The sequence below is a fragment of the Bos mutus genome, chromosome 3, assembly GCF_027580195.1.
Source record: "Bos mutus isolate GX-2022 chromosome 3, NWIPB_WYAK_1.1, whole genome shotgun sequence".
In the NCBI taxonomy this organism is placed as follows: Eukaryota; Metazoa; Chordata; class Mammalia; order Artiodactyla; family Bovidae; genus Bos; species Bos mutus.
The window spans coordinates 22,017,532-22,030,603 of record NC_091619.1 but is presented as its reverse complement, the minus strand read 5'-3'; the positions used below and the strand labels follow the sequence as shown (position 1 = coordinate 22,030,603).

The 13,072-nt window shown below is 52.6% G+C and overlaps 1 protein-coding gene across 2 annotated transcripts in view; it reads left to right on the top strand.

Annotated features, from left to right (window-relative positions):
- Nucleotides 1-9,250, top strand: part of PHGDH (phosphoglycerate dehydrogenase) — a 31,194-nt gene extending 21,944 nt beyond the window's left edge. For both annotated transcript variants that reach the window (XM_070367403.1, XM_070367404.1), the window contains exons 6-12: nucleotides 24-156; nucleotides 660-808; nucleotides 1,236-1,388; nucleotides 5,576-5,708; nucleotides 6,754-6,884; nucleotides 7,834-8,071; nucleotides 8,937-9,250. In XM_070367403.1, coding sequence (XP_070223504.1) covers nucleotides 24-156; nucleotides 660-808; nucleotides 1,236-1,388; nucleotides 5,576-5,708; nucleotides 6,754-6,884; nucleotides 7,834-8,071; nucleotides 8,937-9,091 — 1,092 coding nt within the window. In that variant the 3' untranslated portion in view covers nucleotides 9,092-9,250. The remainder of the gene's footprint in view (nucleotides 1-23; nucleotides 157-659; nucleotides 809-1,235; nucleotides 1,389-5,575; nucleotides 5,709-6,753; nucleotides 6,885-7,833; nucleotides 8,072-8,936) is intronic.
- Nucleotides 9,251-13,072: the final 3,822 nt, after the last annotated feature.

Below are 13,072 nucleotides of genomic sequence, written 5' to 3'. Positions count from 1 at the left end.
CTCTGCCTCTCACACGTCCCCAGACCATAGGCTATGACCCCATCATCTCGCCAGAGGTCTCGGCCTCCTTTGGTGTGCAGCAGCTGCCCCTGGAGCAGATCTGGCCTCTCTGTGACTTTATCACTGTGCACACACCTCTCCTGCCCTCCACCACAGGTAGGTGTGTGGGTTGACCACAGAAGCCACCAACCAGGTAAGGGTGGGCCCTCAGTCTGGGCCTTCTGCCCACACTGGGGACCAGCTATGGTGGGAAGGTGGCATCCAGATCCTGTGAGCATGGAGCACGGTGATGCTTTGTTACACAGCCCGGCGTCAGACCGAGGAGGGGTGAGCTGGCTGGCAATGCACAGGGTCTGGGTGAACTGGGTCAGCATGTAGGATCAGTGACCCTGTGGATACTTCCTTGGACCACCACCTGAAGCACTAACATCTCAGGGACATTTGAGATGTTTCTCAACTCAACTGAGTCTGGTCCAAATTCGTCACTAGACCCCTGGCCCAGAGCATCTGAGAAGGGAGCAGTGAGACCAGAGAGGTTGTAGTCCCCCAGGAAGGAGGCATGTGGGGAAGAGCCCGTGGTGGGGATGGTGGGGCCTCCGGAGCCAGAGCAAGTGGTTCCCAACACCATCGCTGCAAGACAGCGTCTCCTTCCCTCCCAGGCCTGCTGAACGACAGCACCTTTGCCCAGTGCAAGAAGGGGGTGTGCGTGGTGAACTGTGCTCGAGGAGGGATCGTGGACGAAGGTGCCCTGCTCCGGGCCCTGCAGTCGGGTCAGTGTGCTGGCGCTGCACTGGACGTGTTCACGGAGGTAAGTGCCTGCTCGGCGTAGGGGGCGGAGGGGAGGTGGGAACAAAGGGCCTTGGGCTGGAAGCCCAGCTGAGCAAAGGCCTTGGCTTACTGTCTCTAGTGGGAGAAATTATGTTGCCAAAAATAACACCTCTGTGTCAGGAGGTAGGTAGTATTAACCCATCTTACAGATAGGGAAACTGAGGCTCAGAGAGATGGAGATGTGCCCAAAGCACATGAGTAGTAAGTGATGGAGCTGAGATTGGAATCCAGTCTACGACTCTGTCTGTTCTGCTGTGATGGAACATTCATGAGGAAGCTGATTATTACTGAGTCCACTGACCACCGGGCAAAACAGAAGTAGGAGTTGGCATTGCTCCTGCCCTCTCCCCCTCCAGTTTCTGAGGCAGTCCATAGCACCCCACCCAGAGATGTCTCTTTCTGGTCAGGAACCACCCCGGGACCGGGCCTTGGTGGACCATGAGAATGTCATCAGCTGCCCCCACCTGGGCGCCAGCACCAAGGAGGCTCAGAGTCGCTGCGGGGAGGAGATCGCCCTCCAGTTTGTGGACATGGTGAAGGGGAAGGCCCTGGCGGGGGTTGTAAGTATGCCTTGTGGGGCTGGGCCCAGAAGGAGAAGTCAGAGGAGGCCATGTTTTAGCTGGGAATGGGGACAGCGGGGCTGAGCAGTGACCAGATTCAGCCCTGGGAGCCCACGATAAGGGACTGCACTTGACAACGGCCGGCAGTGCTCTGGGTGGGGCGGCAGGAGCTGCCCTGCAGTTTAGCCTTGAGAGCTGAGGCCCGGCACCCTGGAGCCGGCTTAGCTTGTTCTGTTGCAGGCTTGCTGCTGAGACACTGTTTTTTTTTTTTCCCCCTGCGCCATGCCTCTGGAGAAAGGCTCCTTTGTTCTCTGCAGGCCTTGGGAGTGAAGGAGTGAGGCTGGCGTGATGGCGGGGTGCCCAAGGTTGGGTGAGTGGGGCGGGGACAGACCGAAGAGAAAGCCTTTCATAACCTCCACTTAGAATCCTGAGCAGGGGCCACCCTGCCCCCGCAGCCTTCATCACCCCTGCTAAGGAACTCTCCACGCTCACTGGCCCCTTAATTTCCCCAAATCGTGACTTCTTGACTGTGCTCTCAATGTGCCCTTCCTGGTCCTCTTTAAGGTTTCAAAGGATAAAAACAAACAAACAAACCCAGAGCAGGATGTAAGCTTTTCTGCAGCTCATGTGGCTCTACCCCAAATACTTAACCAATAATGAATGGAGGGGGCAGGGCTGGAGGGTGGTCCCTGACCTTCCTGGCTGACCTTCAGCATAGGGCTTTTCGCTTCTGAGGACAGAGTTATGGCGGGAGAGACACAGAGTGCTTTGTTCAGCCCTTGTTTGGGAGCCCAACTCTCCAGGCCACCGTGACCGCTACATGCTGAGAAAGTAAGGGACCCATGAAATGTCCCCTTCTTACTTATGTGGTCAGATCTCAGTCAGATCATTAAACTTAGTCTCAAATTAGGAACAAATGCCTGTTTTACCCTGCAGTGGCTCGGGTACCACAGGCATTTGTAAGAAAGACCTCCTTGTCACCCCGGAAGCCCCAGTGTCCCTCATTCTTTACTGAGTCCTCTCCAGTTCCTTTCTGCTGTGACCTGAGGCACAGACTAGCTTGAGGATCAGGTTGGCACCCGAATGCCTTGGCTCTTCCTGGAGCCTCCTGCTTGTCTTCTAGAGAAGATAGATGCCCCTTTTGACTCGGCAGACCTCTGGCGAGCAGCGCCCTGGCCTGCGTGGGGAAGGAACCAGGTGTGGCGCATACCTTGGGGCTTCTCCGGTGAACGCTTTCCCCCTGCCCTCTGCAGTTCTGCCCCCACAGCCGTCACCTGGCCCTTCAGTTCTCCTCTTGCAGTTCTGGGACTCACTGCCCTTTCTTTCTGTGCACTTCAGAGAGGATCAAAGGGGAGCCAGCCGTGGGGCGCCATCACACCCTGGACCCCATCACACAGCAGGGTCTGCTGGGGAGTCCTGCCTCCTCAGCTGTTTCCATCATTAGGGCTCCATCTTCTTTCATTCTCTGCCAGTTTTCTCTGTGGAAACAGGAATAGAAAGATCTGCGTTTTCCTTTCATTACATCTGCTTGATTGATTTGCATCCAACCCCAGGATTCTAATTAAATCCTTCTTAGATGATTCTCTTTACAGGTTGCCTCAGTGTAAGTGGCCAGATACTTAATTCAGAGACATCTTGAGCCACAAGACGAAATAGACATTTTGACCCTGAACATGCTGCTTTGTTGTCAGCGGGGGGTCCAGCTGGCCAGACCCTAGACTTCACAGCATTGGAGGATTATGTGGCTTCTGCCTCTTTGCAAATGCCCAGCAGGCCTGTGTGGACTTCACAGGAGTCCACATTTGAGGAGTGATAGGATCATCAAAAGTGTATGAATTCAGGGAATTCCCTGGTGGTCCAGTAGTTAGGACTCAGTGCTTTCACTACTGTGGCCTGGGTTCAGTCCCTGGTTGGGGAACTGGGATCCCACACGCTGTGTGGTATGGAAAAAAAAAAAAAAAAAGTGTCTAAATCCCGCCTTACAAATTGTGGTATTTAGACAGAGTGTTTTGTGACAGTGTAAAAACACACTTAAAATCAAGATATAAAATAAAAATGTTGAGCATCTTTTCATGTGTTTGTTAGCCATCTGTATGTCTTCTTTGGAGAAATGTCTATTTAGTTCTTTGGCCCATTTTTTGATTGGGTCATTTATTTTTCTGGAGTTGAGCTGTAGGAGTTGCTTGTATATTTTTGAGATTAGTTGTTTGTCAGTTGCTTCATTTGCTATTATTTTCTCCCATTCTGAAGGCTGCCTTTTCACCTTGCTAATAGTTTCCTTTGTTGTGCAGAAGCTTTTAAGTTTAATTAGGTCCCATTTGTTTATTTTTGCTTTTATTTCCAATATTCTGGGAGGTGGGTTATAGAGGATCCTGCTGTGATGTATGTCGGAGAGTGTTTTGCCTATGTTCTCCTCTAGGAGTTTTATAGTTTCTGGTCTTATGTTGAGATCTTTAATCCATTTTGAGTTTATTTTTGTGTAAGGTGTTAGAAAGTGTTCTAGTTTCATTCTTTTACAAGTGGTTGACCAGTTTTCCCAGCACCACTTGTTAAAGAGATTGTCTTTTCTCCATTGTATATTCTTGCCTCCTTTGTCAAAGATAAGGTGTCCATATGTGCGTGGATTTATCTCTGGGCTTTCTTTTTTGTTCCATTGATCAATATTTCTGTCTTTGTGCCAGTACCATACTGTCTTGATAACTATGGCTTTGTAATAGAGCCTGAAGTAGGTAGGTTGATTCCTCCAGTTCCATCAACATCACTCATTATCAGAGAAATGCAAATCAAAACCACTATGAGGTACCATTTCACTCCAGTCAGAATGGCTGCGATCCAAAAGTCTACAAGCAATAAATGCTGGAGAGGGTGTGGAGAAAAGGGAACCCTCTTACACTGTTGGTGGGAATGCAAACTAGTACAGCCACTATGGAGAACAGTGTGGAGATTCCTTAAAAAACTGGAAATAGAACTGCGTTATGATCCAGCAATCCCACTGCTGGGCATACACACTGAGGAAACCAGAAGGGAAAGAGACACGTGTACCCCAATGTTCATTGCAACACTGTTTATAATAGCCAGGACATGGAAGCAACCTAGATGTCGATCAGCAGATGAATGGATAAGAAAGCTGTGGTATATATACACAATGGAGTATTACTCAGCCATTAAAAAGAATATATTTGAATCAGTTCTAATGAGGTGGATGAAACTGGAGCCTATTACACAGTGAAGTAAGCCAGAAGGAAAAACACCAATACAGTATACTAACGCATATATATGGAATTTAGAAAGATGGTAACAATAACCCTGTGTACGAGACAGCAAAAGAGACACTGATGTATAGATCAGTCTTATGGACTCTGTGGGAGAGGGAGAGGGTGGGGAGATTTGGGAGAATGGCATTGAAACATGTATAATATCATGTATGAAACGAGTTGCCAGTCCAGGTTTGATGTACGATACGGGATGCTTTGGGCTGGTGCACTGGGATGACCCAGAGGGATGGTATGGGGAGGGAGGAGGGAGGAGGGTTCAGGATGGGGAACACAGGTATACCTGTGGCGGATTCATTTCGATATTTGGCAAAACTAATACAATATTGTAAAGTTTAAAAATAAAATAAAATTAAAAACACACACACACACACAAAAAAAGTATATACATTAAAAAAAAAATAAAAGAAAATAAAAATGAAGGCAGATAGGAAAGCCATTCCAGAGAGACCCACTACTCTAGGTCTAAGTGATCTGTGACTCTCCACATGCTTTACGTCAAAGACCCATCTTCCTTCCTTTGCACAGGAAAATCAAATCTCTGGTGGAGTTGGGGAGGGGTGGCGGCACATTCAGAGAAGAGGGAGATGTCCCTTCCCTCTCTTCCCTGCTCCCCTCTTGGCAGTTTGAAGTGGGGGAGCCTTTTGTGCTTAGGGGAGCCAATAGGGGGAGCCAGGGAGCTGTGCCGTTTTCTGGCTGTATAGCACTCCTCAGCGACAGGAACAAGCTGTCATCTTGTGGGTGGCTGATGAAGGTTATCACCCCAAGACACCCAAAAACCAGGCTGGCCCCCTGCTGCCTGCTCTCCATGTGGAGCTGAAGCTTGGCCTTAAGACCTTGTCTGGGAGCCGATTCGGGCAGGGGTGCCCTGTCCCTCCCCTTCCTGACCTCAGTCCTGCTCCCCTCTCTCTGCAGGTAAATGCCCAGGCCCTTGCCAGCATCTTCTGTCCACACACCAAGCCTTGGGTCAGTCTGGCTAAAGCTCTTGGGGCGCTGATACAGGCCTGGGCTGGGTCTCCCAAAGGGGCCATCCAGGTGGTGACACAGGGTGAGTTGGGGACTCTGCAGAGGGAGGGCAGAGAGGGCTGTGGACTCCTGCAGTCCCAGCGGGTGTGCCTGCTGCAGGCCACAGACCAGAGAGGGGCTCGGAGACACCCCCGTTCTTGTGACCCCGCGTCTCACATTCCATTTGAGTATGGCCGCTTGCTACCAAGTGAGGACAGAAAGGGAGGGGCACACAGTCATTGGGAAGTCTGCTTAATTTTCCTAAGTCCTGTTATGCCGTATTCTTAAAATGTGCACGTTTGGGATGCAAGAGGGACCTCCACAAGGTTCGGAGTTTCCTGTGGGAGGCGGTAGGATGGATGGAGGGAGTCCGGGGGAAGCGACAGAACCTTTATTCTGGTTTTGACCCAGTTGCTTACCTGCCCTGGGACTTCCCCTTCTCTGAGCCATGGGTTCTTCACCCGTGAAGTGAAAGCTGAGGTGGGTGTGTCAGACGAGGCAGGTGCTGGGGGTATTTTGTGCTCTGGAACATTCTAAGGTGGGCTCTCCGGCAGGCTGACGTCCTCAGGGGCTCAGCTGGGGAGTGGGTCCCCTGTACTCTGCAGAGGCCTGTCCTCCCACTGACTGTTGGACATCTGCTCACTTGCGGAAAGGCTGGAGTGGCGGGGTGGTGGTGCGGTAGACCGCTAGCATTGCCAATACCTGGAAGGGGCAGAGCCAGGGAGGTTGGCTCAGGTGCTTCGGTTGCCCCTTTCTGCTTCCACTTCCTGAGACCAGCAAGGGTGTAAGTGCCAAGTAGGGGTGAGGGTACAGGCAGACCCAGGTGGCCGGGCCGGGGACAGTGGAGTTGGGCTGGGTTCTGGAGAGGAGTTTCTTAGAGTGGTGTAGAGCCTCCCTGGTGTGGACCCCCAGTATGTCCCCCACCCCTGGCTGCCTCTCCATCCCCCAGAACTGCCCAGCAGCCTGGGCTTGGGCCTCCCCAGGGCGGTGAGGAGCCGTGTGACCCAGGGCTCAGGGCCAGGGTGCACTGCCCGCTCCCGTGTTGCTCAACACACAGCACCCTGACGGCAACTTCTCTCCGTCCCCAGGATCATCCCTGAAGAACTCCGGGAGCTGCCTGGCCCCTGCCGTCATCATCGGCCTCCTGAAGGACGCGTCCCAGCAGTCGAATGTGAACCTGGTGAACGCCATGCTGCTGGTGAAAGAGGCCGGCCTCGATGTGCGCACCCTCCCCGCCCCTCCCCTCCATCCCCTCCCCTCCACCCCTCAGCACTGCCTTTCTCCCCTGTGTTCAGAGCTCCTCGCAGCTCTGCTCACTGATGGGGACTCCCCAGGGCGTGAGTCCTGCCGGTGACAGTGCCTCCCTGTGGGAGACAGCCATGACCTGCCCCCCGCCGGCCCCCGAGCATCAGCATGAGAACTGACACTGTGAAGGTGCTGTGTGCATAACTGCTCTGTGAGCGAGAGGGCCAGCAGGACCCCCACTTCACAGCCAAGAAGGAGATCTCAGAGCCCGGCTGGGAGCTGGGAGGTGGCCCCACATCAGCCTCTGAGTCTCCATCCAGCACTCCTTTACCACCCCACCCAGGGTCTGGGCTAGTCTGCAAACTCTGTCCGGGAGCTCGCCACACATCCTCTTATCCTCTGCAGCCCCTCAGGGGCTTCCCTGTGGTGTCTTCCCTTCTGGTTCCATCTTAAGATCAAAGTCTGTGTTTCTCAGCCAGCGCGAGCTGGCGGAGGCAGTGGGCAGTGAGCTCCCATGGCCCCCTTCCTCTCCTTCGCCTGCTCTCTGACATCCTGGGTTGGCCACTGCTTCTGTGCAGGGAGCAGGAAGTCAGCACCGGAGGGATCAGGCTGGACTGCCTCTGGTGGCTGGGCTGCTTGTCCAGCCCTTCTTCAGGGATGATCCTGGGGACAGAGAGAAGTCTGCCTCCCTCCCTCTGCCTTCTCCTCCCACCCTCCCCTCCAAGCCTTTACCTGTATCGGGTAGATCTCTTCGCCCTCCTTCAGGGAGGAAGCTCATACTCAGGGGCGCCAGGCTTGCCCATCTGCCCTCTCCCCTGACCCTGAATTGCTAAGTGTGGCGGCCAGGCTGATGCCCTACAGATTGGCATTTAGGCCAAGGGAGGGAGTGGGCGTCACTGTGCCTCTTTGCCTCCTCTCTGCAGGTGACCACCTCCCACAACCCTGCCACACCAGGGAAGCAGGACTTTGGGGAATGCCTGCTGACCGTGGCCCTGGCAGGTGCCCCCTACCAGGCTGTGGGCTTGGTCCAGGGCACCAAGCCTGTGCTGCAGGCGCTCAACGGAGCTGTCTTCAGACCAGAAGTGCCTCTCCACCCTGGCCAGCCGCTGCTCATGTTCCGGTCTCAGGCCTCCAACCCTGCGATGCTGCCGACCATGATTGGTGAGGAGGGCCTGTGGGGCTGGCCAGTGCCCTGGAGGCAGGGACGGCTGTGTGTGTGTGGGGAGGGCTCTGTCCTGGGATTGCAGTCTGTGGATTTCTGCCTCCTTCAGCCCCTCTTCATGCCTGTAGGCATCACTGGATCTGCAGCAGTTTCCAGAACATGTGGGGCTGGATGTGGAATTGCGAGATTAACTGCCTTATCTGAGGTTGCAGAGCCATGCGGCAGGGGTGGGACCCCAGAGCCCCTGTTACTAGCCAGGTGCTCACCAGGTTAAGGACTCAGTTTGAGACGGCCTATAGAAGTGTATCCTGGAGTTCAGAGCCACTGAGTTGCAGGTTTCCTGATGGCAGGGCTGGGTGGTGGTCAGCCTGATCCAACAAAGTCTGTCTGAGCATCCCCTCCAGCAGTCGTGGGCATCTTGGACTTGCCTCAGGCCCCTGGCACCACCTGCTCGGGGTCCTGGGGCACTTCCAAGTATGACAGAGAATGAGTGTCCACAGGCCTCAGGGGGCCTGGTATCAATGTCCTTGCCAGATGCCAAGAGGAACTTTTCCCCTGCTTTTCTCCCTTGCTAATGGTCTGGATAAAACTGCCAGCCAACAAGTCCAGCTGGTGGCTTTGGCTCTTTGTGGCTAATCTTTCCTCCCCTGCCTTGCCTGATGGTCAGGGTGTTCCTGAAGCTACTGGAATAGTGAGGGAGCTGACCAGAGCCCTTTGTTCCCTCTGTCTCAGCTCTTCCGTTCTGAGACCACCACCCCTGTTGCAATACTGATGTCAGAAATCAAGGCTTGTGAGCCCACTCCCAGCCTCCTGCTTCTCCTTCCCCTGTGCCTGGTGCTAACCAGGGGTTTCTTCTACTTCCAGGCCTCCTTGCAGAGGCAGGGGTGCAGCTGCTGTCCTACCAGAGCTCCGTGGTGTCAGATGGGGAGACCTGGCACGTCATGAGTATCTCCTCCCTACTCCCCAGCCTGGCACCCTGGAAGCCGCACGTGACCGAGGCTTTCCAGTTCTGCTTCTAACCTTGGGCTCTCCCGTCCTAGCCTCGTGGGATTTTCTGAAGAAACATATTCCCTGGGAGAGGAGATCCACATTTCTGGGGCTGACACTGCTTGTGTCTCCTCTGACTCCTATCTTTCTGTGGTACAGCAATCACTTCCCAATAAAGAGCCTACCCTCTACTCTCTGGGCAGTTTTGTGTTGTCATTACCTGGAAGAGCCACCGGAGGGCATCCGCGGGCAGCCGTGGGGCTGGGCTTTGGCTGCAGGTGAGTAGGAGACATAAAGGGAGACCCATAAAGAGAGATCTAGATGGGTGGACTACATGTCTGTGTGGGGGTGCTCTGAAGAGGACCCTTTCCCTGTGTCTCAAGTTTTTAAGAGACATTTTTATAGGAACAAACCTCAAGGATTTGAGCAAGTGCCTGTGCTATTTTTGGAGAAGGAAATGGCAACCCACTCCAGTATTCTTGCCTGGAGAATTCCACGGATGGAGGAGCCTGGTGGGCTGCAGTCCATGGGGTCGCAAAGTCAGACAGGGCTAAGTGACTAACACGCACACACTGTGCTATTTTAGACTCCCCCTTCCGCCTGGGAACATAGCTGCGCACTGATGAATGTAATTCACCAAACATGCACGGCTTTGTGTGCCAGGCATTGGGCTAGGTGTTCTGCCTAGGGGGAGGTTTATTAGAGCTCAGACTGCTTCTGTAGACATCTCCCTCTGCTGGGGGACAGAGCATACATGTCACTGGAAGCAGTGAGGAAAGAGCCACAACAGGTGTGTGTGAATTCTGTTGAGACCAGAGGAGAAAGTCATTTGAGTTGAGGGTGGTGGCTCCCAGGAGATGTTTGGAAAGGTTTCATAAGAGGAAGAAAGTGTGAGTAAAGGCATGGGGCCTGAGGATATTTGGCAAATTCACAAAGCCAGTTTCGTATAGTGTGTGTGTGCACGCATGCTCAGTTGCTTCAGTCATGTCCATCTCTTCACAACCCTATGGACCATAATCTGCCAGGCTCCTCTGTCCCTGGGATTCTCCAGGCAAGAATACTGGAGTGGATTGCCATGCCCTCCTCCAGGGGATCTTCCTGACCCAAGGGTCGAACCCACGTCTCTTGTGTTTCCTGCTTTGGCAGGTGAGTTCTTTACCACTAGCACAACTGGGAAGCCCCAGTTTAGTATGGGATAGACAGTATATAACATGATTTTAAGATTTTCATGAAACATGTCAGAATAGTACTCCTGTGCCTGAAGGGTTTCACCTCTTGAGGGTTGTTTTCCCTCTATCGGTAGGGGATTGTCTATTCCCACCTCACACCCAGGAGCACCGGTTTTGGAGGCTTCCTCAGGCCGAGAAGGCCCGATACAGGGTAACTGATTGCCACTGGCAGCAGCAAACCCATTCCTGTGGCCTCAGTGCTATGACTAAACCGAAGGTCCATAGAAATTCCGCCTGTAGCCACTCCCTGTGCTGACATCTGCCAGGACCTCATAACAACGTGTCAGGGCCTTGCACACCTGGGAGGGGATGGACTGGGACGTGAACAGCAAAGTGGCTTGGAGCTGCTCTGAGCTCGAGCACAGTGTTTCACTCCCCTAAGCCTTTGTTCCCTCATCAGTAAGAGGGACAGTGAGACCTCTCAGGATTGAATGGATAACAAGTGATTTGTGGGAAGTGCCTAAGGCACTTGGTAAACATTGGTTCCTTCATCCGTAGGCCTTTCTTTCAGAGCAGATGAGCAGGTCTCACTCAGGGCTCTTACATGGAATCCTGTGCACCAAAGGGCCCTCCCTTCACCCTAGTAGTAATGTTTTGCCAGATCTAGACATGGTTGCCCTGACATCAGACAACGCATTCCCTCCGAATGGAAAGAGATCTTGCACAATGTGGGATCTGGTTGTTGGGGGGTGGGGGGTGGGGTGCCGCCAGAGCCCACTACTAGCTAGAAAGATGGGCTGAGATTGATGAAGTTAAACTTAGTTAAAAGTAAAGTTGAGCTCAGAAGCTTCTCTTGGTGGCTCAGTGGTAAAGAGTCCGCCTGCCAATGCAGGAAACACAGGTTCGATCCCTGATTCAGGAGGACCCCCACGTGCCACAGAGCAAATAAGCCTGTGCACTGCAAGTATTGAGTCCGTGCTCTAGAGCCTGGGTACCACAAGTCTTGAGCCCATGTGCTACAGCTACTGAAGCCTGCATGGCCTGGAGCCTGTGCTCTGCAACAAGAGAAGCCACTGCAATGAGAAGCCCTCATACCGCAAGTAGAGAGCAGCCCCTGCTCGCTGCAGCTGGACAAAGCTCAAGCTCGTGCACAGAAATAAAAACCTAGCACAGCCAAAAAAAAAAGTCGAACTCAACTTTCAGCTTCCCAAACTCCTCTAGACAAACCAGATTTTGTGCTCTAAGGTCAGAGCAACCCAAAGTAATTTAGAATTACTCAAGTAATTTAGGAACCCCAAATTACTTGAACAGCCCCCAGTGTCTTCCGCGACATGAGTGGCCAGTGAAGGCATGGGACACATTCACTGCATCACTTTGTCCACATAAATGCTCCTAAATTTAAAAAAGCAAATGTGTTTAAGATCCAGCTGGTGCTGGCTACTCCTTCACGTTAGTCTGTGGTTTGTGGTGTCTCCACACCACCTAACCTTAGCGTGGAATTCCTTCTTGTGTACCTTGGCTGGTAAGCAAGGGTTTGCTTCCCGTGGTGGAGACAGAACAAATACTGGGACAGGAGAGAACTGGCTTCAGAACGCTGACTCCTAGAATTTTGGGGTTTAGAAATGTGTGCATGTGTGTCTAATATGTCCCCTGAGGACAGGAAGTTGCCTCATGGTCAGTAGACTGGCTCACTGTCCACATCCGTTTTTTTAATTAATTCACTTTATTTTTTGACCATGCTGGGTCTTTGTTGCCATGCGCAGGCTTTCTCTAGTTGCAGCAAGTGGGGTCCGAGCGTGGGCTTCTCCTTGTGACTTTTCTTGTGGAGCACAGCCTCTTGGGCGTGTGGCCTTCAGGAGCTGCGGTGCATGGGCTTAGCTGCCCCGTGGCATGTAGGATTCTCCTGGACCAAGGATTGAACCCGAGTCCCCTGCATTGGCAGGCGGACTCTTAACCACTGGGCTGGCCACCAAGGAAGTCTTCCACATCTGTTTTAATACGATATGTAGGTATTCTTGATTGAGATGTATGAAACAGGCCACAATACCCTTCTCTAGTCATCACTCCATCCTCTTTCCTGCTCTAGGTTGTCCTGGGTGACTTTTTTGCCCACATAGGGAAGTTCTTTATCTGCATGAGAGTAGCTGACCTGAAGATGAAACACTACTGTGTTTAAAATAGATAACCAACAGGGGACTAACCACTGTATAGCACAGGCAACTCTGCTTAATATTCTGTAATAACCTAAATAGGAAAAGAATTTGGAAAAGAAAAGATACATGTGTATGTATAACCGAATCACTTTGTTGTACCCCTGACACTAACGCAACACTGTTAATCATCTATGCCCCAACATATATATATATATTTGAGAACTCAGGGGAATATGGGCTTTTCTCTCATGACTACAGACACTACTGCAGGGATCTTAGCAAAGGTGTACACTGTCCTGCCTGGGGTGCCAACTAGACCGAGGGCCCCCAAACAGCTTGTTGAGGAGCAGGCAAAGGTTTGGGGCAGGGGTGGGGGTTGGTAGCCAAGGGGGGTTTGTGGGTGGCAACTGCAGCTTGTGTAATAGGGCAGGAGTTCAGGGAGCACCTGGAGAGGGACTGGGAAGGGAGTCAGCTGATGAAGGCATAGTGATCACGCTGGGGTTTATCTTGGATTTTCTGGCACCTACTGTGAAAAGAACAACAGGCAGAGAAGTCCAAGGGGTAGAGGGGCGTGGGAGGAGCAACTCCTTCCCATGTGCTCAGTGTCCCGTGAACCCTACAGCTTCCCTCCCATCCCCAGCCTTCCACACCCCACCCCCCAGCCCCAGAAACCGTCTTCTCTCCTCCACAG